Genomic DNA, 22,623 nt, shown 5'->3' with positions numbered 1-22,623 from the left:
GCCCTGTAGCCTTCTGAGTAACAAGACCAGGTACCTCGCCAACCACCTAGCCCTGTAGCCTTCTGAGTAACAAGACCAGGTACCTCGCCAACCACCTAGCCCTGTAGCCTTCTGAGTAACAAGACCAGGTACCTCACCAACCACCTAGCCCTGTAGCCTTCTAAGTAACAAGACCAGGTACCTCGCCAACCACCTAGCCCTGTAGCCTTCTGAGTAACAAGACCAGGTACCTAGCCAACCACCTAGCCCTGTAGCCTTCTGAGTAACAAGACCAGGTACCTCGCCAACCACCGAGCCCTGTAGCCTTCTGAGTAACAAGACCAGGTACCTAGCCCTGTAGCCTTCTGAGTAACAAGACCAGGTACCTAGCCAACCACCTATCCCTGTAGCCTTCTGAGTAACAAGACCAGGTACCTCACCAACCACCTAGCCCTGTAGCCTTCTGAGTAACAAGACCAGGTACCTAGCCCTGCAGCCTTCTGAGTAACAAGACCAGGTACCTAGCCAACCACCTATCCCTGTAGCCTTCTGAGTAACAAGACCAGGTACCTAGCCAACCACCTATCCCTGTAGCCTTCTGAGTAACAAGACCAGGTACCTAGCCAACCACCTATCCCTGTAGCCTTCTGAGTAACAAGACCAGGTACCTAGCCAACCACCTATCCCTGTAGCCTTCTGAGTAACAAGACCAGGTACCTATCCCTGTAGCCTTCTGAGTAACAAGACCAGGTACCTCGCCAACCACCTAGCCCAGCAGCTACTCTTCCCGGGGTTTATTTTGGATCCCCATTATTCCTGCCAAGGCAACAGCTACTCTTCCTGGGGTTCATTATGGATCCCCATTATTCCTGCCAAGGCAGCAGCTACTCTTCCTGGGGTTCATTATGGATCCCCATTATTCCTGCCAAGGCAACAGCTACTCTTCCTGGGGTTTATTATGGATCCCCATTATTCCTGCCAAGGCAACAGCTACTCTTCCTGGGGTTCATTATGGATCCCCATTATTCCTGCCAAGGCAGCAGCTACCCTTCCAGGGGTCCAGCAACATTAAGGCAGTTATATACAGTGTCAATAAAAATTGTGAACCCTTTGGAATTACCTGGATTTCAGCATAAACTGGTCAAATTTGATCTGATCTTCATCTAAGTCACAACAATAGACAGTGTCCTTGAACTAATAACACTAATTATTGCATTTTTCTTGTCTATTTTAAATACATAATTTAAACGTGCACAGTGTAGGCTGGAAAAAGTATGTGAACCCCTAGGCTAATGACTTCTCCAAAAGCTAATTGGAGTCAGGAGACCGCTAACCTGGAGTCCAATCAATGAGACGAGATTGGAGATGTTGGTTTGAGCTAAAAATCACTAAAAACTTGAGTTTGCTTCCACAAGAAGCATTGCCTGATCTGAACCATGCCTCGAACAAAAGAGATGTAAATATCTACATTGCATTGTACGTGTGTATGTCTTTGCTGTCTCTCTGTTGAAAACACTCTATCCATCTACGGAGAGTAATTCGACTGTCTCTGGTTGTCCACCAGAGATCACTGTGTCCTTTGTAGTTGTTGTAGGTTGGTCTAGGAGTGTCTGTTAGGTATGACTGGAACAGTCGTTCTGTTCGTTTGAATGGATCTTTCAAAGTTCCACCCCGTGGTTCTCTGTCGAAACCAAAATACTTAAAAACAGCTGCAGACTGGATGTTCCTGTGTAGTCTTCTTCGACAGAGAGTTTCAAAGTTGCTAACCATTTCAACGTGCAGCCACATGCCACAGTTTTCTGGTCTAAGAGTCTGGTTCAACACCGTCCACTGGGCTCTTGTAATTTTCTTAACCATTTGTAACGTATTCAGTTGGCGCTGCATATAACTGGTCTCTAGAGAGCTCTTCATATAACTGGTCTCTAGAGAGTTCTTCAGTCTTTTTAAACACTTGGGGGAAAAAGGGCATCCATTACGTTTGGCCTTGTGTCTGTGCTCATGTGGACGGGATAAACTTTACATGAAAAAACATTCTCATTTAGAGAGCCAAGATCACATTTCGTCTTCTCACAAATAGTTTCATATTTAATCCTATAAATTCCACAACGGTTGGATGCGAACCTGACAGCTGGGAGATATACACATTCAGAGATACAGTTCTGTTGTTATACCATCCTTAATGAGATCCCAAAACAACAACTGATCTGACAATTGTTCTTTAAGGACCCACTGACCATTCCAACTGTTTGGATTACATAATTTTGTTTCATTATTCAACCTTTTAGTCGTAGTTTTGGCAGGAGGAGTAATAGGAGGAGGGGTAGTAGTAGTGGGAGGAGGAGTAGCAGTAGTAGTCAACACATTTGCATAAAGCTGGAAAGGGTAACAAAAGTATCTCTACAAGCCTTGATGTTCAGTCCACGGTAAGACAAATTGTCTATAAATGGAGAGTGGTAGCTAAAGACTTACAGAAATCTCAAACATGCTAACATCTCTGTTGACGAGTCTACGATACGTACAAGAATGGTGTTCATGGGAGGACACCATGGAAGAAGCCATTGCTGTCCACAAAAACAACAACATTGCTGCACGTCTGAAGTTTGCAAAAGTGCAGCTGGATGTTCCACAGCGCTACTGACACAATTCTCTGCGGACAGATGAAACTACAGTTGAGTTGTTTGGAAGAAAACACACAACACTATGTGTGGAGAAAAGAAAGCACAGCACAGCACACCAACATCAAAACCTCATCCCAACTGTAAAGTATGGTGGAGGGAGCATCATGGTTTGGGGCTGCTTTGCTGCCTCAGGGCCTGGACAGCTTGCTATCATCTACGGAAAAATGTATTTCCAAGTTTATCAAGACATTTTACAGGAGAATGGAAGGCTATCTGTCCACCAATTGAAGCTCAACAGAAGTTAGATGATGCAACAGGACAACGACCCAAAACAGGACAACGACCCAAGATCACAGTGCATCCTCCACATACAACACCTGTTCTGCAATCTGTCCCTCATACATACAGTCACCTAGTCCTGACCTCAACCCCATTGAGATGCAGTGTCCTGACCTCAACCCCATTGAGATGCAGTGTCCTGACCTCAACCCGACTGAGATGCAGTGTCCTGACCTCAACCCGACTGAGATGCAGTGTCCTGACCTCAACCCCATTGAGATGCAGTGTCCTGACCTCAACCCCATTGAGATGCAGTGTCCTGACCTCAACCCCATTGAGATGCAGTGTCCTGACCTCAACCCCATTGAGATGCAGTGTCCTGACCTCAACCCCATTGAGATGCAGTGTCCTGACCTCAACCCCATTGAGATGCAGTGTCCTGACCTCAACCCCATTGAGATGCAGTGTCCTGACCTCAACCCCATTGAGATGCAGTGTCCTGACCTCAACCCCATTGAAATGCTGTGGTATGATCTCAAGAGAGCAGTTCACACCAGACATCCCAAGAATATTGCTGAACTGAAACAGTTTTGCAAAGAGAATTGCCAAAATTCCTCCTGTGCAGGTCTGATCTGCAACTCCAGAAAACATTTGGTTGAGGTTATTGCTCCAAAGGAGGGACAACCTGTTATTCAATGGGTTCACATACTTCTTCCACCCTGCACTGTGAATGTTTATACAGTGTGTTCAATAAAGAGATGAAAACAAATAATTGTCGGTGTTTTATTAGTTTAAGCAGACTGTGTTTGTCTATTGTGACCTAGATGAAGATCAATGTATGCAGAAATCCAGGCATTTCCAAAGGGTTCGCATATTTTTTCTTGCCACTGTACAATTTCAAACATTACATGACACATTGTGTTCCCTCTGGCCACTACTCTACTACCACATATCTACAATATAACATCCATGTGCACGTGTGTAGAGTGCGTGTCTTATCATGTGTATGTGTCTGTACCTGTGTGTGTGTGTGTGTGTCACTTTACCCCGCTGTTCCTTATGGTGTATTTTTTATCTGTTTTTAAAACTGATTCTACTGCTGCATCAGTTATCTGATGTGGAATAGAGTTCCATGTAGTCATGGCTCTATGTAGTACTGTGGAATAGAGTTCCATGTAGTCATTGCTCTATGTAGTACTGTGGAATAGAGTTCCATGTAGTCATGGCTCTATGTAGTACTGTGGAATAGAGTTCCATGTAGTCATGGCTCTATGTGGTACTGTGGAATAGAGTTCCATGTAGTCATTGCTCTATGTGGTACTGTGGAATAGAGTTCCATGTAGTCATTGCTCTATGTAGTACTGTGGAATAGAGTTCCATGTAGTCATTGCTCTATGTAGTACTGTGTACCTCCCATAGTCTGTTCTGGAGATCTCTGGTGGCATGTCTTGTGGGCAATGTATGGGTGTCCGAGCTGTGTGCTAGTAGTTTAAAAATTGATATGTTGTGCATTCAGCATGTCAACACTTCTTACAAAAACAAGTAGTGATGAAGTCAATCTCTCCTCCACTTTGCGCCATGAGAGATTTACATGCATATTATTCATGTTAGGTCTCTGTGTACATTAGAGGGCCAACCGTGTTGCCCTGTTCTGAGCCAATTGTAATTTTCCAAGGTCCCTCTGTAGCATCTGACCATATGGCTGAACAGTAGTCCAGATGCAACAAAACTAGGGCCTGTAGGACCTGCCTTGTTGATAGTGTTGTTTAGAAAGTAGAAACTAGGGCCTGTAGGACCTGCCTTGTTGATAGTGTTGTTTTATAAAGTAGAAACTAGGGCCTGTAGGACCTGCCTTGTTGATAGTGTTGTTTTATAAAGTAGAAACTAGGGCCTGTAGGACCTGCCTTGTTGATAGTGTTGTTTAGAAAGTAGAAACTAGGGCCTGTAGGACCTGCCTGGTTGATAGTGTTGTTTAGAAAGTAGAAACTAGGGCCTGTCGGACTTGCCTTGTTGATAGTGTTGTTTTATAAAGTAGAAACTAGGGCCTGTAGGACCTGCCTTGTTGATAGTGTTGTTTTATAAAGTAGAAACTAGGGCCTGTAGGACCTGCCTTGTTGATAGTGTTGTTTTATAAAGTAGAAACTAGGGCCTGTAGGACCTGCCTTGTTGATAGTGTTGTTTTATAAAGTAGAAACTAGGGCCTGTAGGACCTGCCTTGTTGATAGTGTTGTTTTATAAAGTAGAAACTAGGGCCTGTAGGACCTTCCTTGATGACAGTGCTGTTTAGAAAGTAGAGCAGTTCTTTATTATGGACAGACTTCTCCCCATCTTAGCTACAGTTGTATCAGTATGTTTTGACCATGACAGTTTACAGCCCAGGGTTACTCCAAGCAGTTTAGTCCCCTGAACTTGCTCAATTTCCACATTATTTATTACAAGATTGAGTTGATTTTTCCCAAATGCAATGCATTTTTATATTTAGGACTACAGTGCCTTGCGAAAGTATTCGGCCCCCTTGGAATTTGCAACCTTTTGCCACATTTCAGGCTTCAAATATAAAGATATAAAACTGTATTTTTTTGTGAAGAATCAACAACAAGTGGGACACAATCATGAAGTGGAACGACATTTATTGGATATTTCAAACTTTTTTAACAAATCAAAAACTGAAAAATTGGGCGTTCAAAATGATTCAGCCCCTTTACTTTCAGTGCAGCAAACTCTCTCCAGAAGTTCAGTGAGGATCTCTGAATGATCCAATGTTGACCTAAATGACTAATGATGATAAATACAATCCACCTGTGTGTAATCAAGTCTCCGTATAAATGCACCTGCACTGTGATAGTCTCAGAGGTCCGTTAAATGCGCAGAGAGCATCATGAAGAACAAGGAACACACCAGGCAGGTCCGAGATACTGTTGTGAAGAAGTTTAAAGCCGGATTTGGATACAAAAAGATTTCCCAAGCTTTAAACATCCCAAGGAGCACTGTGCAAGCGATAATATTGAAACGGAAGGAGTATCAGACCACTGCAAATCTACCAAGACCTGGCCGTCCCTCTAAACTTTCAGCTCATACAAGGATATTAGATATTAGATATTCTCATGTTATTGATGTTAGTGCAGGGTGAGCTGCACACAGTGGACTTCCTACTAGGGCACACCGCCTCAGTGCTATCAGTATAAATCTGGTTCATAGGCACATGGTTACTGTATACAATAGCTGTAGGATCAGTAGAGGCATTCAGGGCAGTTAGAGGGACATAAGAGGTTACTTACATTGTGTCTACCAACGCCACTGGTATAATGTAAATTTGCTGAAGCATTATGATGACTCAGCAACACAATGGTAGGGATTAACTGAGCTGGGCTTGGGTCATTGATAAGTCATTGTCTCAATGCAGCCTTATTATGCTGTGAAAGGATCCAGGAACCCAAAACGGGCTTTGTTTCCAGACAGTATGAAAATTGTCAATAAATGTTACACCCACAGAACTGCAATAGTCTCGTAGCCAGTTATGGAGGGATAAAAGCCTGCTGAACCGTTCAATGCCACAATGTAGGGAGGGTACAGGGTCAGATGGAAAAGGGTTGTTTGTTGGTGTCAAGCAGAGACCCAATTAGTTCTTTAAAATCTATCTTCAGCTGTTCTGAGCTGCGCTTCATAATCTCATTGTATCCCGCAGACTCAATTTCCTGTTTGGGAGCAGCTTATTGATGTTCTGTACTCGTGCTCCTGGATGGCAAAGTTTTTTGCTCCAGAGGACCAAGACATTTCTCACCACAGCGGGGAGAGCCCCGTCAGATCCAGAGAGGGGGAAAGGAGCCGAACTCGATGATGAAGCAGCTGATGGAATCAGCGTAGTTGGAGTCAGCGTAGCTGGAGTCAGCGTAGCTGGAGTCAGCGTCGTTGGAGTCAGCGTCGTTGGAGTCAGCGTCGTTGGAGTCAGCGTCGTTGGAGTCAGCACAGCCGTCGCAGACACAAGCCGCCCTAGCTATGAAGGCACAAGTAGACCAGGCTCCAGTGCAGCGAAGCTACTCCTCATGTCAATCTGCTGCGGACCTCTCGCAGAAAGTCCAGTCAGCTTATGCCGACCGCCGTTTCCACGACTTGTGACATGGAACCAGCGCTGATTGGAACATTATTCTTGCTGTTCTCCTTCGCTACAAGATGGAGGAGGAGAAGCAGATGGAGACAACTTCCTTGGCAGGCTAGTTCCAGGTAGCACAGGCCATTCAGATAGGGACAGATGACAAGGCAGGGGGGATACATCCATCAGGCCCTAGTGTAGCCCAGCCACAGGAGTTGAGAACAAGAAAGTTCAATTTTTTCCACCATAAATTCACATAGAATATAGTCACCTCATTCCTGTATTCCTCCGCAAGCAAACAGTTGCTGCATTGGCCAAAGTGTTGGCACTCCGGATTATCAGTATTATCCTGGACAAGCAGCGGTTTAAAATCATACTTGAGTAAAAGTAGAGATACCTTAATAGAAAATTACTCAAGTAAAAGTCACCCAGTAAAATCTTTAGTGAAGGTAAACAAATATTTGGTTTTAAATATACTCAAGTATTAAAAGTAAATGTATTGCTCAACTATATATGTATATATATATATAGTCTTTGTTTAATCCTTATGTTAACTTAATTTGATAATTGGGTGAATTAGACCATTTTCCTGTCCTGCAAAGCATTCAAAATGTAATGAGTACTTGTGTGTTGGGTAATGTACAGATTAAACAGTACAGAATTTTCTTTAGGAAGGTAGTGAAGTAAAAGTATAAAGTTGTCGATAATATACATAGTAAAGTACAGATACGCCCCAAAACTACTTAAGTAAAAATACTTAAGTACTACTTATGTACTTTACATCACTGCGGACAAGGGAGAAATAAACACAGCTTCTACAGCACTGGAAACGTTTGTTAGCTATTTCAGGTGAAGCCGGCTCCTTTGAAAACTTGCTTGCTGGGTAGTTGATAGCAGGTGTTGACACTAACACTTATGAACTAAATACAACGGAGTAAACAGGTAGGAGGCGCAGGAGGTACCCGAGGTTTGTCACCTGCTGTCAGCATGTTTACAAATCTCCCCGATTCAGCGTAAAGTTACCCGTTTTACCTGAATCATCTTGGTTCACCATTAGAATAGGATCCAAGCCTTAAGATCCTTTTGGTAAACTTGGCATTGGGCCTAGTTTTCCTGAGCCTTTGTATAGCATGAAGTCATTGTTAGAACAATCTTACGATGCATCTTTAATAGCAAAGGTGTTTCCCAGAGCCTGCCAAATAGGCTTATTTTCTGCCTTACCTCACAAGATATCATTCTAAAACAATGTATACGCGTTTTGTGGAAATCAACATGATCATAATATGTTAAGTGTTTGATTTGAGTCAGGTATAGGATCTAACGTAATACAGTATCTTAAGTATTTTACATTTTGTCAATATTAATTTTATATCAAGATTAATTTTATCCGGTGGAAAATGGAAACACATGAAACACTATAAGTCATTAAATTGTCAGACGTCAGTTCAACAACAGTCAATAATACAGCATATGTCTGCTATTCAGCAGATTGTTGCGCTCCAATTTAACCGGCAGCGCTGAAAGCGTAGTCGGTTTGGTGGATATAAACACGCATATTTTCAACAACCTGAGCCCGTTGCTGACTCACAATGATGGGGCAGAAAAGCAGGAGATACTCCGAAAGCTGGACCTCGTCTCCTTCAATCAGCGGAGCAGCCCGCTACAACTTTGCGCTGAGGTGCCGCTTGTAACAGCAGTGTGCTTTTACAGTGGGGAGTCTCGGTCCTTGATGATGGACAGGTCCTCTTTGTTTTAATGGAAATATGTTCCGCGCATTCGTAAATTACTCAGGCCCCTTCACTTTTCCACATAGTTACATTACAGCCTTATTCCAAAATTTAATTCAATTGTTTCTTCTCTTCAATCTACACACAATAGCCCATAATTACAATGAAAAAACAGTTGAGATTTTTGCAAATGTATAAAGAAACCCTCCAGAAATATCAGATTTACATACTTTGTTGAAGTATCTTTGGCAGCGATTACAGCCTCGAGTCTTCTTGGGTATGACGCTATAAGCTTGGCACACCTGTATTTGGGGAGTTTCTCTCGATCTTCTCAGCAGATCCTCTCAAAGTCTGTCAGGTTGGATAGGGAGCGTCGCTGCACAGCTATTTTCAGGTCTCTCCAGAGATGTTCGATCCGGTTCTCTGAATGACCCAGTTTTACCATTGGAATGCGATACAAAACGGTGCACCGGTGTGCTTTAGGACCACGCGGACGCCTCCGAGCGGTCTGGTGGGCTGTTTGGAGTGTTGATCCGACTGGTGATATCCATGGCTGATAGAAACTACCTATCAGTTGTGTACATCTCAAGTTAGGATATATTGTTGTTGTTTTTTTTTTTTTACTGTTGAGCTGACACCTGTCATACACAATACTGTAATCTATTAAAGGAATACTTAATTTCAACCCTGTTGTGTGCAGAGCAGAAATACTACAACACAGAATTCAAAAGAGAGAATTTTATTGTCATTAAAAAATAAACAAATTATAGCATACACACCATTCCTTCCTCACTGTATCCGTATACATTTAATGAGAGGTTGATATTGGACGTTAGCCATGTCAAACTTGTTATAATTCTGATCTTTCTACCACATTTGGTACAAGGGGTCAGAAAATAAATCAATTAGAAAATTGCAGATTGGGTGTGTGTCTGTAGGATTTGTGTATGAATGATAATGCATCCATGTGTTGTCTCTAGGCAGACCGTGTATGGATATTGTGCGTGAATAAATAATTATTTTAAGGGGGTATTAAAATTCTTTGTATATAGATTTAGATTGCACTTGAAATAAGATATTTTAAAACAATTATACCCTGTACATTCAGAAAGATGTGCTTTGCTGACACCTGCTTCCAAACCCCAAGCTCTAACACACACGGTTAACTCTAGGATACCATTACACCACACTAACTTCACGACGTGGAACTAAATATTTAAGAATTTAAATTAAATGAGTAAAGAAGGAACTTCAAAACAACAATACATTGGTACAGTAAAAGTGCTATTCAGACCTGACTGGTCGAGAAGGACGATCTGGTCTGATCCAGACCTGACTGGTCGAGAAGGACGATCTGGTCTGATCCAGACCTAACTGGTCTAGGAGGTTCGTCTATCTGGTCTGATCCAGACCTGACTGGTCGAGAAGGACGATCTGGTCTGATCCAGACCTAACTGGTCTAGGAGGTCCATCTATCTGGTCTGATCCAGACCTAACTGGTCTAGGAGTTTCGTCTATCTGGTCTGATCCAGACCTGACTGGTCGAGAAGGACGATCTGGTCTGATCCAGACCTAACTGGTCTAGGAGGTTCGTCTATCTGGTCTGATCCAGACCTGACTGGTCTAGGAGGTTCGTCTATCTGGTCTGATCCAGACCTGACTGGTCTAGGAGGTTCGTCTATCTGGTCTGATCCAGACCTGACTGGTCGAGAAGGACGATCTGGTCTGATCCAGACCTGACTGGTCTAGGAGGTCCATCTATGTGATCTATTCTGATCCGGACAGGAGATAGTCAATATTACATACAAAATAAATAAAAATCTTTAAGATAATATCCCTGGAAAAACATTGTTATATATACTAGAATATAATGGATGGTGTTAGATACAGCATGTACACAATCACATCCCACCATTCTGAGATCATATTGGTCAGCTAGGAACCAAAAAAAAAAGAAAAAAAACTGCTTCTAGAATCCCCATATCAATTCCTCATCAAGTTCTTGCCAATATGCTACAGGTCCATAGAATGACATGGCACCAGGCACAGAAATTATCCAAATACATCAGAGTAAACAAGTGGCTAAAACACACCAAATCATTTGACCTCTGACCTTACCCTGTTTTCCAGCCAATCCAATTTTAGAAGACAAAAAAACCTGGCAAAGAATTTGGAGTAGCATAACATTTGGTTTGATTTTATTGGCTGGGGAGGGGCAGAGACAACCATAGGCATAACATTTGGTTTGATTTTATTGGCTGGGGAGGGGCAGAGACAACCATAGGCATAACATTTGGTTTGATTTTATTGGCTGGGGAGAGACTCCCTTAGAAATAAAATGCCTAGAGTGGTTATGCCTATGGAAACTCACTGACCGACCGCACAGCTGTTAAATATATATATTATCTCTGGACGGGGACTAGAGGTCTCACCGACCGACCGACCACACTACTGTTAAATATAGATATTATTTCTGGACGGGGACTAGAGGTCTCACCGACCACACTACTGTTAAATATATATATTATCTCTGGACGGGGACTAGAGGTCTCACCGACCGACCGACCACACTACTGTTAAATATAGATATTATCTCTGGACGGGGACGAGAGGTCTCACCGACCGACCACACTACTGTTAAATATATATATATCATCTCTGGATGGGGACTAGAGGTCTCACCGACCGACCACACTACTGTTAAATATATATATTATCTCTGGACGGGGACGAGAGGTCTCACCGACCGACCACCTCCGTATCTCAGCAGCTATTTGAATGGTCCCCCTATTTCACTTAACCAAAATATAAAATGCAACATGTAAAGTGTTGGTCACATGTTTCATGAGCTGAAATAAAAGATCCCAGAAATGTTCCATGTGCACAAATTCGTTTACATCCATGTTAGTGAGCATTTCTCCTTTGCCAAGATAATCCATCCACCTGACAGGTTTAGCATATCAAGAAGATAAACAAACATGATCATTACACAGGTGCACCTTGTGCTGGGGATAATAAAATGCCACTTAAAATGTGCAGTTTTGTCACAACACAAAGCCACAGATGTCTTGTGTTTTGAGGGAGCGTGCAATTGGCATGCTGACTGTAGGAATGTCCAGCAGAGCTGTTGCCAGATAATTTAATGTTTATTTCTCTACCATAAACCGCCTCCAACGTCGCTTTAGACAATTTGGGCAGTACATCCAACCAGCCTCACAACCGCAGACCACAAGTAACCACACCAACCCAGGACCTCAACATCCAGCTTCTTCATCTGCTGGATCATCTGGGGGGTGCTGAGGAGTATCTGTCTTTTGTGAGTATATACTCATTCTGATTGGCTGGGCCTGGTTTCCTAATGGGTGGGTCTGGCTCCCCAGTGGGTGGGTGGGTCTGGCTCCCCAGTGGGTGGGTCTGGCTCCCCAGTGGGTGGGTCTGGCTCCCCAGTGGGTGGGTCTGGCTCCCCAGTGGGTGGTCCTATGCCCTCCAAGGCCCACCCATGGCTGCAACCTGCCCAGTCATGTAAAATCCATCGATGAGGGCCTAATGAATTTATTTCAATTGACTGATTTCCTGAACTGTAACTCAGTAAACTCTTTGAAAGTGTTGCATGTTGCGTTTGTTCAGTATATTAGGGTTAATCACAGAACGTGAGAGAATAGGAAATGGTTAAATATTCTAATAGCGCATCTATACTGTGGTAGACACTTTGTTCATGGACTACTATACTGTGAATTGGTTTCTGTCAACGGCTAGCTAGTTGTCCGCCCACAGCTGTACACCAACCCAAACGTTCCTGACACTAGGGGTTAGGGGAAGAGAACCCATGCTGTCTATTCAACAAATGTCTAGAATCATCCATCCAGGTAGGTAGTGTATACTAACACACTGAACATCTTCTATAACGGTCACCTATATCATTATAACACAGTGATGAGCAGCAAAGAGCTGAGAGAGTATGACTGTCTCAAAAGGGTACCTACCCTATTCAGTGCACTACTTTAGACCAGAGTCCATAGAGTGTCAGCCAGGGTGCGCAGAGTCATGATAAATACATCACACAGCTAGATGGCCAACAAGCAGCCTGGTCCCTTTGAGCTCTGGTCAAAGTGCTGCCCTATATGGAGAAGTTTTTCATGAAATAGAAGCATTTCACTGCTGTTTTAGAAGCACGTGACAAATACAATTTGGATTTGAGATGCCTCCAAGGAGTGAACAGAGAGGTCTGACCCTAAAGTTAAACCTCGTTGACGTTCCTCACAGAGGGTCTGCAGTAGTCTTTGTTAGCTGAAGATATGTACAAGGACTGGGTTTTCCTCTTCAGATGGGCTCGCTTGGTGGCCAGAGAGCGCTTGCTGCTGGAGATGATCTCAGAGATGAACATCTTACAGTCGATGCAGACCTCCATGGTACACCAATCCTCTGTCAGCTCCTTGGGAAGATCCAGCTCGTCACTAGACCGCTCAATTTTGCGTTTGGATAACCTGGGAGAGGAGAATCTTTATTAATCTTTATTTAACCAGGTGGGTCAGTTGAGAACTAATTCACATTTACAATGACGACCTGACAGACTTCAAGAGGGTCCCTTTTACTACTTCCTTTATTTAGGAAGACCAGGTACCTCACCATCCACCTAACCCTGTAGCCTTCTGAGTAACAAGACCAGGTATCTCACCAACCACCTAGCCCTGTAACCTTCTGAGTAACAAGACCAGGTACCTCGCCAGCCACCTAACCCTGTAGCCTTCTGAGTAACAAGACCAGGTACCTAGCCAACCACCTATCCCTGTAGCCTTCTGAGTAACAAGTCCAGGTACCTCGCCAGCCACCTAACCCTGTAACCTTCTGAGTAACAAGACCAGGTACCTAGCCCTGTAGCCTTCTGAGTAACAAGACCAGCTACCTCGCCAGCCACCTAACCCTGTAGCCTTCTGAGTAACAAGACCAGGTACCTAACCCTGTAGCCTTTCTGAGTAACAAGACCAGGTACCTCAGCAACCACCTAACCCTGTAGCCTTCTGAGTAACAAGACCAGGTACCTAGCCCTGTAGCCTTCTGAGTAACAAGACCAGGTACCTCAGCAACCACCTAACCCTGTAGCCTTCTGAGTAACAAGACCAGGTACCTCGCCAGCCACCTAACCCTGTAGCCTTCTGAGTAACAAGACCAGGTACCTAACCCTGTAGCCTTCTGAGTAACAAGACCAGGTACCTAGCCCTGTAGCCTTCTGAGTAACAAGACCAGGTACCTCGCCAGCCACCTAACCCTGTAGCCTTCTGAGTAACAAGACCAGCCTCCTAGCCCTGTAGCCTTCTGAGTAACAAGACCAGGTACCTAGCCAACCACCTAACCCTGTAGCCTTCTGACCAACAAGGTTTTAACTGAAATCAGTCAATTCAACCGTCCATTTGGATGCCATGTTCTCTCAGGGACAACATTGGAGTCAATCAACCCCCAGTCTGTCACTGGAATGATGTAATGTAACTAGGGGGTAGAATATGTCTGCTTCAACAACCATATGGCATATCTAGAACCATACTACTAAATACCATGTTGAAAAACTGACAGCCTGGTGGACAAATTGTACAATGATTGCAAGTACAAAGCACAAGCTCTCAAACAACAACAAGGAGAACATTGATGAGAAGTGGGACATGAAGTCCCATGTACTGACCACTGAGAACATGGAGAGGGGGGACACAGCAGAGAACCAGCATTAATACCAACGTTGCTGAGCGGGTGGGACGCTGCTCTGTCTGGAAGGTAGTCAGGACTGAGGTGGATTGAAGTGCACTGCCCCCTAGTGGTCATGCTCAGGACCACATCTGACTTGTGATTTTTTTTAAATAATAACTTAAATAAAAGGAAGAGCAGTTTAAATGTTATTCGTCACATCCCTAAGCCCAAAGACCAATAATGATGTTATTGTGTACCTGGAGACAGTCTGGCGCAGGCGCTGGCTGGACGAGGGCTTCTCTGGGGTGTCCAAGGCTGATGTCCCTCCAGCCTCCTCCCTCGGTAGGATGGTGGTAGTAGATCCCAGAGAGGAGATGGACAGGTTGGCATACGGCTTAGAGGGAAGTCTCTCCTGGAAACAACGGGACAGAGTCAGAGGGAAGTCTCTCCAGGAAACAACGGGACAGAGTCAGGGGGAGGTCTCTCCTGGAAACAACGGGACAGAGTCAGAGGGAAGTCTCTCCTGGAAACAACGGGACAGAGTCAGAGGGAAGTCTCTCCTGGAAACAACGGGACAGAGTCAGAGGGAAGTCTCTCCAGGAAACAACGGGACAGAGTCAGAGGGAGGTCTCTCCTGGAAACAACGGGACAGAGTCAGAGGGAAGTCTCTCCTGGAAACAAGGGGACAGAGTCAGAGGGAAGTCTCTCCTGGAAACAACGGGACAGAGTCAGAGGGAAGTCTCTCCTGGAAACAACGGGACAGAGTCAGAGGGAAGTCTCTCCAGGAAACAACGGGACAGAGTCAGAGGGAGGTCTCTCCTGGAAACAACGGGACAGAGTCAGAGGGAAGTCTCTCCAGGAAACAACGGGACAGAGTCAGAGGGAGGTCTCTCCAGGAAACAACGGGACAGAGTCAGAGGGAGGTCTCTCCTGGAAACAACGGGACAGAGTCAGAGGGAAGTCTCTCCTGGAAACAACGGGACAGAGTCAGAGGGAAGTCTCTCCTGGAAACAACGGGACAGAGTCAGAGGGAAGTCTCTCCTGGAAACAACGGGACAGAGTCAGAGCGAAGTCTCTCCAGGAAACAACGGGACAGAGTCAGAGGGAAGTCTCTCCTGGAAACAACGGGACAGAGTCAGAGGGAAGTCTCTCCTGGAAACAACGGGACAGAGTCAGAGGGAAGTCTCTCCTGGAAACAACGGGACAGAGTCAGAGGGAGGTCTCTCCTGGAAACAACGGGACAGAGTCAGAGGGAAGTCTCTCCTGGAAACAACGGGACAGAGTCAGAGGGAGGTCTCTCCTGGAAACAACGGGACAGAGTCAGAGGGAAGTCTCTCCTGGAAACAACGGGACAGAGTCAGAGGGAGGTCTCTCCTGGAAACAACGGGACAGAGTCAGAGGGAAGTCTCTCCTGGAAACAACGGGACAGAGTCAGAGGGAAGTCTCTCCTGGAAACAACGGGACAGAGTCAGAGGGAGGTCTCTCCAGGAAACAAGGGGACAGAGTCAGAGGGAAGTCTCTCCTGGAAACAAGGGGACAGAGTCAGAGGGAAGTCTCTCCTGGAAACAACGGGACAGAGTCAGAGGGAAGTCTCTCCTGGAAACAACGGGACAGAGTCAGAGGGAGGTCTCTCCTGGAAACAACGGGACAGAGTCAGAGGGAAGTCTCTCCTGGAAACAACGGGACAGAGTCAGAGGGAAGTCTCTCCTGGAAACAACGGGACAGAGTCAGAGGGAAGTCTCTCCTGGAAACAACGGGACAGAGTCAGAGGGAAGTCTCTCCAGGAAACAACGGGACAGAGTCAGAGGGAGGTCTCTCCTGGAAACAACGGGACAGAGTCAGGGGGAGGTCTCTCCTGGAAACAACGGGACAGAGTCAGGGGGAGGTCTCTCCTGGAAACAACAGGACAGAGTCAGAGGGAAGTCTCTCCTGGAAACAACGGGACAGAGTCAGGGGGAGGTCTCTCCTGGAAACAACAGGACAGAGTCAGAGGGAGGTCTCTCCTGGAAACAACGGGACAGAGTCAGAGGGAAGTCTCTCCTGGAAACAACGGGACAGAGTCAGAGGGAAGTCTCTCCTGGAAACAACGGGACAGAGTCAGAGGGAAGTCTCTCCTGGAAACAACGGGACAGAGTCAGAGGGAGGTCTCTCCTGGAAACAACGGGACAGAGTCAGAGGGAAGTCTCTCCAGGAAACAACGGGACAGAGTCAGAGGGAAGTCTCTCCAGGAAACAACGGGACAGAGTCAGAGGGAAGTCTCTCCTGGAAACAACGGGACAGAGTCAGAGGGAAGTCTCTCCTGGAAACAACGGGACAGAGTCAGAGGGAAGTCTCTCCTGGAAACAACGGGACAGAGTCAGAGGGAAGTCTCTCCTGGAAACAACGGGACAGAGTCAGAGGGAAGTCTCTCCAGGAAACAACGGGACAGAGTCAGAGGGAGGTCTCTCCTGGAAACAACGGGACAGAGTCAGAGGGAGGTCTCTCCTGGAAACAACGGGACAGAGTCAGGGGGAGGTCTCTCCAGGAAACAACGGGACAGAGTCAGGAGGGTCAGATATATAGAGGACCTGAACATCTAATCTGTCAACAATTAAAGGGCATGTGTGGTCAATGGGTGGACGAGGAGGACTTTGGCTCACCTTTTTACAGCACTGAGAGCACACAGGCCTGGAGAGAGAGAGAAATATTCAGTCACACAACAAGTCTCATTCATTCTGATTGTTAAGAGATTCTCCAGTACTTTTGTATACTCTTTAGCCAGTTGTCCTGAGGTGTTTAAGTGCCAAAAGTGGTCAACGACAATTGAGTAGTACATCACACACACACGGACAGATACGTCATTGTTCTCCCTCTCTCTCTCTCTGCTGTGTGTGCGTGGGCATCTTGCTAGCTGTCACTCAAAATGGTGAAGGACTGAAGCTCTTTTGGCTAGAATTCAAATTCCTAAGAGGGCTGGCCTATGTGGGGGAAAATGTAGGAAATATGGTGCAGCACAGCTCCCAGAAAAACAGTCACTTCAAACTAGAGATTTCGTGAGGTTAGACAGTAATTCTGCATGTATGAACTATACGCTGATACATCCAACCCAAAGCGGGAGGTTTGAAAAATACTTCGTAGTCACCAAAATTCTGGAGCATGTCTTTGAACAAAAATTCCACACAAACTCTACTTTTGGTATTTGTATCTTTAATCCATTGTTGATATAGTACCAAACTGTTTGTCATGTCAGCAATCAACTTTAAAAATACAGAAATACTGCCACTATGATAAGATTGTTTTGGGGTGAAATTTACTTTAGTAAAATATAAAACACATCAGGGGTTGGAACCGGTTCGGGGAACAGAACCAAAAATGTTGTTCTTTTACAGTCGAGGAACAGAAGGAGAACCAGGAACGTAAGTGATCTATACTGCTCCGGAACAGAACAGTTGTTTTAAACGCACGGGAACCAGTTAATAACGTTAATTTACCTTCAGGACATTTTTTCCCCCCCCTGGCATCCCACAAAAAACACAAGGCGCCTAAGTAAAGCCCTTACTCTGCAACTTAGAAATGTATTCCAGTGTCTGCCTGTCAGCTGAACATTTTTGCCAGTGTGTGAAGGCAACCTGATCCTCCGAAGCATAGGCTACTGCACTGACGTTACCTGCGTGATTAAGAAATTCGGGAGAGATTTTTAATTAGAGAAGAATGCATTAACGTTTCAATGCTAGTTGTGGATACTATAGTTATCACGTTTCACATTGGATTCATTAACTACAAAAATACATGTTTTTTAAATTCTGGTGCCGCTCTGCATACACAAGCTTGTTAACTTGCTCTGGTCTAACTTTAAGCCAACTCTCAGAAGTTCAGCCATTCAAAAGGTTCTCCATAGAGGAACTTTAACTCTGTGTTGCACTGCTTTGCTTTATCTTGGCCAGTTCACAGTTGTAAATGAGAACTTGCTCTCAACTGGCCGACTGGTTAAATAAAAGGTGAAATAAATAATTAAAAATAGAAGCCGCTCCTCCGTAGGTTTAATTTTGTGGGCATAATTCAGATAATGCATGTCATAACAGCAAGATTCCCAGCATTTCAAGTCAAGCCTCCTCCTCCCTCTTTCGCTCTCTCACACCAACAAGATTTCAGTTGCATCTCACACCCTACACTTGTCTGTCCATTTCACATGTAAACAACTATAGCCTACTAACTAACTAACCTAACTATACAGTATCCATGCATCAGCTACAAAATCAAATGTTATTGGTCACATACACATGTTTAGCAGATGTTAATGCGAGTGTAGCGAAATGCATGTGCTTCTAGTTCCGACAATGTAGTAATATATAACAAGTAATCTAACAATTTCACAACAACTACTTTACACACACACACACACACACACACACGTAAAGGAATGAATAAGAATATGTACATATAAATATGCATAGGCCAAAACAACTATAGCTTGCCCAATGTCCATAGCAAGCTGCTCTATCTGCACTGATTGGTGAAGTAATTTAATGTCAAGCTAATGAATAAAAAAAAATGTATGATTTCAGAGGCTTAAAACAGAAGAGAAAGTAACAACAAATTGGTTCAGAATTTTATTTTGCAGGTCGGAACCAAAAACAATTACATTCTGTTCAGAACGGAACGATTGGAAAATGATTTGGGTTCCAACCCCTGACTGCAAAATAACTATAAATGTCTACTACTGTACTATAAATACTGTACCATAAATGTACCTTTTGCAGAATTGGCAGGTGTAGGACCGGTTGAAGAAGGAGAACCTTTTAGTCCGACAGGAGAAACACAGCTACAGGAGGAGGAGGAGGAGAACGGTTTAGTCTGACAGGAGAAACACAGCTCCAGGAGGAGGAGGAGGAGAACGGTTTAGTCTGACAGGAGGAGGAGGAGAATGGTTTAGTCTGACAGGAGAAACACAGCTCCAGGAGGAGGAGGAGGAGAACGGTTTAGTCTGACAGGAGAAACACAGCAACAGGAGGAGGAGGAGGAGAACGGTTTAGTCTGACAGGGGAAACACAGCTACAGGAGGAGGAGAACGGTTTAGTCTGACAGGAGGAGGAGGAGAACGGTTTAGTCTGACAGGATGAGGAGGAGAATGGTTTAGTCTGACAGGAGGAGGAGGAGAACGGTTTAGTCTGACAGGAGAAACACAGCTACAGGAGAGGAGGAGAACGGTTTAGTCTGACAGGAGGAGGAGGAGAATGGTTTAGTCTGACAGGAGGAGGAGGAGAACGGTTTAGTCCGACAGGAGGAGGAGGAGAACGGTTTAGTCTGACAGGAGAAACACAGCTACAGGAGAGGGGGAGGAGGAGAACGGTTTAGTCCGACAGGAGGAGGAGGAGAACGGTTTAGTCTGACAGGAGAAACACAGCTACAGGAGAGGAGGAGGAGGAGGAGAACGGTTTAGTCTGACAGGAGAAACACAGCTACAGGAGAGGAGGAGAATGGTTTAGTCTGACAGGAGGAGGAGGAGAACGGTTTAGTCTGACAGGAGAAACACAGCTCCAGGAGAGGAGGAGGAGGAGAACGGTTTAGTCTGACAGGAGGAGGAGGAGAATGGTTTAGTCTGACAGGAGGAGGAGGAGAACGGTTTAGTCTGACAGGAGGAGGAGGAGAACGGTTTAGTCTGACAGGAGAAACACAGCTACAGGAGGAGGAGGAGGAGAACGGTTTAGTCCGACAGGAGGAGGAGGAGAACGGTTTAGTCTGACAGGAGAAACACAGCTACAGGAGGAGGAGGAGGAGAATGGTTTAGTCCGACAGGAGGAGGAGGAGAACGGTTTAGTCTGACAGGAGAAACACAGCTACAGGAGAGGAGGAGGAGGAGAACGGTTTAGTCTGACAGGAGGAGGAGGAGAATGGTTTAGTCTGACAGGAGAAACACAGCTCCAGGAGAGGAGGAGGAGAACGGTTTAGTCTGACAGGAGGAGGAGGAGAACGGTTTAGTCTGACAGGAGGAGGAGGAGAACGGTTTAGTCTGACAGGAGAAACACAGCTCCAGGAGAGGAGGAGGAGAACGGTTTAGTCTGACAGGAGAAACACAGCAACAGGAGAGGAGGAGGAGAACGGTTTAGTCTGACAGGAGAAACACAGCAACAGGAGGAGGAGGAGGAGAACGGTTTAGTCTGACAGGAGAAACACAGCTCCAGGAGAGGAGGAGGAGAACGGTTTAGTCCGACAGGAGGAGGAGAACGGTTTAGTCTGACAGGAGAAACACAGCAACAGGAGAGGAGGAGGAGAACGGTTTAGTCCGACAGGAGGAGGAGAACGGTTTAGTCTGACAGGAGAAACACAGCTACAGGAGAGGAGGAGGAGAATGGTTTAGTCTGACAGGAGGAGGAGGAGAATGGTTTAGTCTGACAGGAGGAGGAGGAGAACGGTTTAGTCTGACAGGAGAAACACAGCTACAGGAGAGGAGGAGGAGGAGGAGGAGAATGGTTTAGTCTGACAGGAGGAGGAGGAGAACGGTTTAGTCTGACAGGAGAAACACAGCAACAGGAGGAGGAGGAGGAGGAGGAGAACGGTTTAGTCTGACAGGAGAAACACAGCTACAGGAGGAGGAGAACGGTTTAGTCTGACAGGAGAAACACAGCTACAGGAGGAGGAGGAGAACGGTTTAGTCTGACAGGAGGAGGAGGAGAATGGTTTAGTCTGACAGGAGGAGGAGGAGAACGGTTTAGTCTGACAGGAGAAACACAGCTCCAGGAGAGGAGGAGGAGAATGGTTTAGTCTGACAGGAGGAGGAGGAGAACGGTTTAGTCTGACAGGAGAAACACAGCTCCAGGAGAGGAGGAGGAGAATGGTTTAGTCTGACAGGAGGAGGAGGAGAACGGTTTAGTCTGACAGGAGAAACACAGCTACAGGAGGAGGAGAACGGTTTAGTCCGACAGGAGAAACACAGCTACAGGAGAGGAGGAGGAGAATGGTTTAGTCTGACAGGAGAAACACAGCTCCAGGAGGAGGAGGAGGAGAATGGTTTAGTCCGACAGGAGAAACACAGCTACAGGAGGAGGAGGAGGAGAACGGTTTAGTCCGACAGGAGAAACACAGCTCCAGGAGGAGGAGGAGGAGAACGGTGTAGTCTGACAGGAGAGGAGGAGGAGGAGAACGGTTTAGTCCGACAGGAGAAACACAGCTCCAGGAGGAGGAGGAGGAGAATGGTTTAGTCCGACAGGAGAAACACAGCTACAGGAGGAGGAGGAGGAGAACGGTTTAGTCCGACAGGAGAAACACAGCTACAGGAGAGGAGGAGGAGAATGGTTTAGTCTGACAGGAGAAACAGCTCCAGGAGGAAGAGGAGGAGAACGGTGTAGTCTGACAGGAGAGGAGGAGGAGGAGAACGGTTATTTGAGAGATCAAGTCAATGACATTATTAAGCGCTACAAGCCTGGCACAAGGGAATCCAGTCAGAATACGTTAGCATTACGTCAGTGGTAAAAATACCTGCAGGCCCAGGAGGACAGAATGCATGACAGTTCTACAAAACCTTTGTCGAATAAGGAATCATATCGGCCCCTTCTATAGGCAGGCCCAGGAGGACACAATGATGTTCAGATTGGCATGTCAGTTTTTCAAAATCTGCCGGTACAGTGTCTCGACAGACCCAGCCCCGCCGGTACAGTGTCTCGACAGACCCAGCCCCGCCGGTACAGTGTCTCGACAGACCCAGCCCCGCCGGTACAGTGTCTCGACAGACCCAGCCCCAGCCCCCGGTACAGTGTCTCGACAGACCCAGCCCCGCCGGTACAGTGTCTCGACAGACCCAGCCCCGCCGGTACAGTGTCTCGACAGACCCAGCCCCGCCGGTACAGTGTCTCGACAGACCCAGCCCCGCCGGTACAGTGTCTCGACAGACCCAGCCCCGCCGGTACAGTGTCTAGACAGACCCAGCCCCGCCGGTACAGTGTCTAGACAGACCCAGCCCCGCCGGTACAGTGTCTAGACAGACCCAGCCCCGCCGGTACAGTGTGTCAGTGTCTAGACAGACCCAGCCCCGCCGGTACAGTGTCTAGACAGACCCAGCCCCGCCGGTACAGTGTCTAGACAGACCCAGCCCCGCCGGTACAGTGTCTAGACAGACCCAGCCCCGCCGGTACAGTGTCTAGACAGACCCAGCCCCGCCGGTACAGTGTCTAGACAGACCCAGCCCCGCCGGTACAGTGTCTAGACAGACCCAGCCCCGCCGGTACAGTGTCTAGACAGACCCAGCCCCGCCGGTACAGTGTCTAGACAGACCCAGCCC

The 22,623-nt window shown here is 46.1% G+C and overlaps 1 protein-coding gene across 1 annotated transcript in view; it reads right to left on the bottom strand.

The window, feature by feature from the left end:
* Positions 1–9,422: 9,422 nt before the first annotated feature.
* Positions 9,423–22,623, bottom strand: part of spire1a (spire-type actin nucleation factor 1a) — a 62,517-nt gene continuing 49,316 nt past the window's right edge. The window contains exons 15-18 of the mRNA XM_064979064.1: positions 19,100–19,170; positions 17,009–17,036; positions 14,627–14,781; positions 9,423–13,177 (exon numbers count right to left, since the gene is read on the bottom strand). Coding sequence (XP_064835136.1) covers positions 12,931–13,177; positions 14,627–14,781; positions 17,009–17,036; positions 19,100–19,170 — 501 coding nt within the window. The 3' untranslated portion in view covers positions 9,423–12,930. The remainder of the gene's footprint in view (positions 13,178–14,626; positions 14,782–17,008; positions 17,037–19,099; positions 19,171–22,623) is intronic.

Source organism: Oncorhynchus masou, chromosome 12 (genome assembly GCF_036934945.1).
Source record: "Oncorhynchus masou masou isolate Uvic2021 chromosome 12, UVic_Omas_1.1, whole genome shotgun sequence".
NCBI classification, from domain to species: domain Eukaryota; kingdom Metazoa; phylum Chordata; class Actinopteri; order Salmoniformes; family Salmonidae; genus Oncorhynchus; species Oncorhynchus masou.
This window is presented reverse-complemented; position numbering and strand designations above follow the sequence as displayed.